General features: G+C 40.8%; 1 protein-coding gene across 1 annotated transcript in view; it reads left to right on the top strand.

Moving 5' to 3' along the window:
• Positions 1–2,942, top strand: part of LOC101851170 (dystrophin) — a gene marked incomplete at both ends in the record, with an annotated part of 78,372 nt that overhangs the window by 44,054 nt on the left and 31,376 nt on the right. The window contains 2 exon segments of the mRNA XM_013090589.2: positions 749–902; positions 1,789–1,961. Of these exon segments, the coding sequence (XP_012946043.2) occupies positions 749–902; positions 1,789–1,961 (327 nt within the window).

Raw genomic sequence — 2,942 nt, 5'->3', positions numbered from 1 at the left:
GTTGTTGTTGTTGTGGAAGACATCTCACTGTGACAAAATGTTGTTGTTGTTGTGGAAGACATCTCACTGTGACAAAATGTTGTTGTTGTTGTTGTGGAAGACATCTCACTGTGACAAAATGTTGTTGTAGTTCATCTCACTCTGATGTGGTTTTTTAAAATACATTTCACTCTGAGCAAATGTTGTTGGTTTTGTTGTTGTTATTGTTATTGTTGTTGTTGTTGTTATTGTTATTGTTGTTGTTGCTATTGTTGTTGTTGTTGTTATTGTTATTGTTATTGTTATTGTTGTTGTTATTGTTGTTGTTGTTGTTGTTGTTATTGTTATTGTTGTTGTTGTTGTTGTTGTTGTTGTTGCACTTCTCATTCTGAGAAAAATGTTGTTGCGACTCATGGTTATCAAAGACACCTCACTCATGGTTGTCAAAGACACCTGACTCATGGTTATCAAAGACACCTGACTCACCGCCGCCTCATGTTGATACCTTCATGTTAATCAGCGTCTGGGAAGTAGAATTCTGAAGTAACATCTCCTTGGCCTCTCACCTCATGTGAGCCGTTATTTTTTAATTAGCTATCAAATATTTTAAACGTTTTTTAAAATTGTTATCATAATTGTTATTTGAATGATTAATTTTAGAAATAGGAAAAAATGCTCTTCATTTTGCATTATATCCTTTTGAAGAACATACTAAGAGTTATGTGTTTGCACTTTTGTTTACGATGTTTTCAACTTTTGACCTCCTCAGGTGAAGGTGAAGGCCATGCAGTCCCACCAAGACAGGATCGACAGACTGCGTATTTTCGGGGAGCAGATCGTGCGACAGTACAGCGCGGCTCACACCGTCAAGCCTGACATGGAGGAGCTGTTGGCCAAGTGGCAGGCGACCGCAGGCAAACTAGGTCAGAGCTCAGCCCTGGCAGCTCAAACTGTTGTTGTTGTTGGTGTTGGTGTTGTTGTTGTTATTATTGTTGGTGGTGATGGTGGTTGTGGTGGTGGTCTTGGTGTTATTGTTGTTGTTGTTGTTTATTGTTGTTGTTGTTGTTGATGTTAGTGGTGGTGTAGATATAGATGTTGTTGTTGTTGTTATTGCTGTTGTTGTTGATGGTAGGGACCCGGAGGAAGAGGTTGCTGTGGGAGATGTGAGTGGGAGGTGTGAGTGGGAGGTGTGAGTGGGAGATGTGAGCAGAAAGTGCTCACATGTTGTAGCTAGATGGGACCATGAGTCATGTTTTTGACAACATTGTAGAACTGTGTGTATCACATTAAACATCTGCTCAAAGTCTTCCAATTGGGTGTTTGGTGGGTGCTCTGCTGTGGTTTGCTTCTTCTTTCCTATCCGACATCTGTCATCCTTATCTCTGCTCCTTCTTTTTTGTGTTGGTTACTCTCTTGAATCACCTCGAATCTTCGGCATTTGTATGACTATTGTGTTGAAAGTGCCGTTAAACTCTTACCAAAACTAAACTAAACCCTACTAAGAGATGCAAACACAGGCAGTCTGGCCACTCCAACTCCAAAGTGACTGTCGGTTGAAGCTGGAGAGTTGGAGACACAGCCTGGAGAAAGTTTAGGTTTTGCCCGGTATTTCGAACCAGTGGAGTGTGTCGTGCAACTCATTCTGTCATGTCGTAGAATATAAACATTTGTTCGCACACACTTTCAAATCAGTGTATCCTTCAGAAGCGAAAAGCAAGTTTTGAAAATGTTAGGTTTTACTCTCGGAAAATAATTGATAAAGTCCTGAACTGTAAACACATTACTTCCTGTGTTCTGTTCCTTCTGCAGACGAGCGGCAGAAACAGCTGCTGGAAGCTTTGGACAAAGTTCCCCCTCGGACCTACTTGGAGACCATGGCGGTGCTGAGCAAGTGGGTCAAGGACATTGACAAGGTCATCAAGGGGGACAAGGTTCAGGTGGCCAGTGTGAGTGTCATGAGCTCACAGCTGGAGACCTTCAAGGTGAGGGTGCTTATTGATTTATTCATTCATTCATTTATTTTGTTTATTTATTTATTTATTTATTTAACTTATTTATTTATTTATTTAAATTATTTATTTATTTATTTATTTATTTATTTATTTATTTATTTATTTATTGCCTGAATGAAGACAATAAGAAGTGTAAAAGATTTTTGTTAGTTGGGAATGAGTGCAGGGATTAATGAGTGCAGAGATTAATGAGTGCAGAGATTAATGAGTGCAGAGATTAATGAGTGCAGAGATTAGATCAGAGACAATATCTTTCTCTTTACTTATTTTTTTTTCTGAGTAAATCACAGCTTCTAGCTTTTCCAAAACTCTGTCCTGATTGGTCCCCTAAGTTAATGGTTCCACTATGTCCTGGATGTGTCCACTATGTCCTGGATGTGTCCACTATGTCCTGGATGTGTCCACTATGTCCTGAATGTGTCCACTATGTCCTGGATGTGTCCACTATGTCCTGGATGTGTCCACTATGTCCTGGATGTGTCCACTATGTCCTCGTTTAGCTGAAGGAAGAAAACATTTGTTTCTGTCTCAAGTGTTGCTCGAGATCATGCCTTGTTCCCCTAAGTTGTTTTTTCCTCTAAGTTTTTCTCCTTCCCCCCGCTCATCAGTCGCGACGGAGGGAGCGAGGGAGCCGTGTGCCAGGTAAAGGAATGATGGTCGTTATGTTGGATGTTTGATGTACGTGTATATCGCCCACTTTTGTTATCTTCCATCATTTGTGTTGTGTATTGTTTTTCTAGGACTCTGTTTGTGGCAAATGGGTGTGGTGTGTTCCTACTCTTCCATATTCTGAGGCTTATTTCCTATCTGCGTAGAATGTATGATGTCTGATGTGTGATGTGTGGATGAGGGGTGTGGACATGGACACAACAAAAGTATGACACGTGACTTTTGTGGGGAACTGTGTGGCAGCTCATGCAGTGGAGCCTGTTGTGTCAACCACTTACCCCC

This window comes from Aplysia californica, unplaced genomic scaffold, assembly GCF_000002075.1.
Source record: "Aplysia californica isolate F4 #8 unplaced genomic scaffold, AplCal3.0 scaffold01353, whole genome shotgun sequence".
NCBI classification, from domain to species: domain Eukaryota; kingdom Metazoa; phylum Mollusca; class Gastropoda; order Aplysiida; family Aplysiidae; genus Aplysia; species Aplysia californica.
The sequence above is the reverse complement of the archived record's forward strand: the minus strand, read 5'-3'. Positions and strand labels throughout refer to the sequence as shown.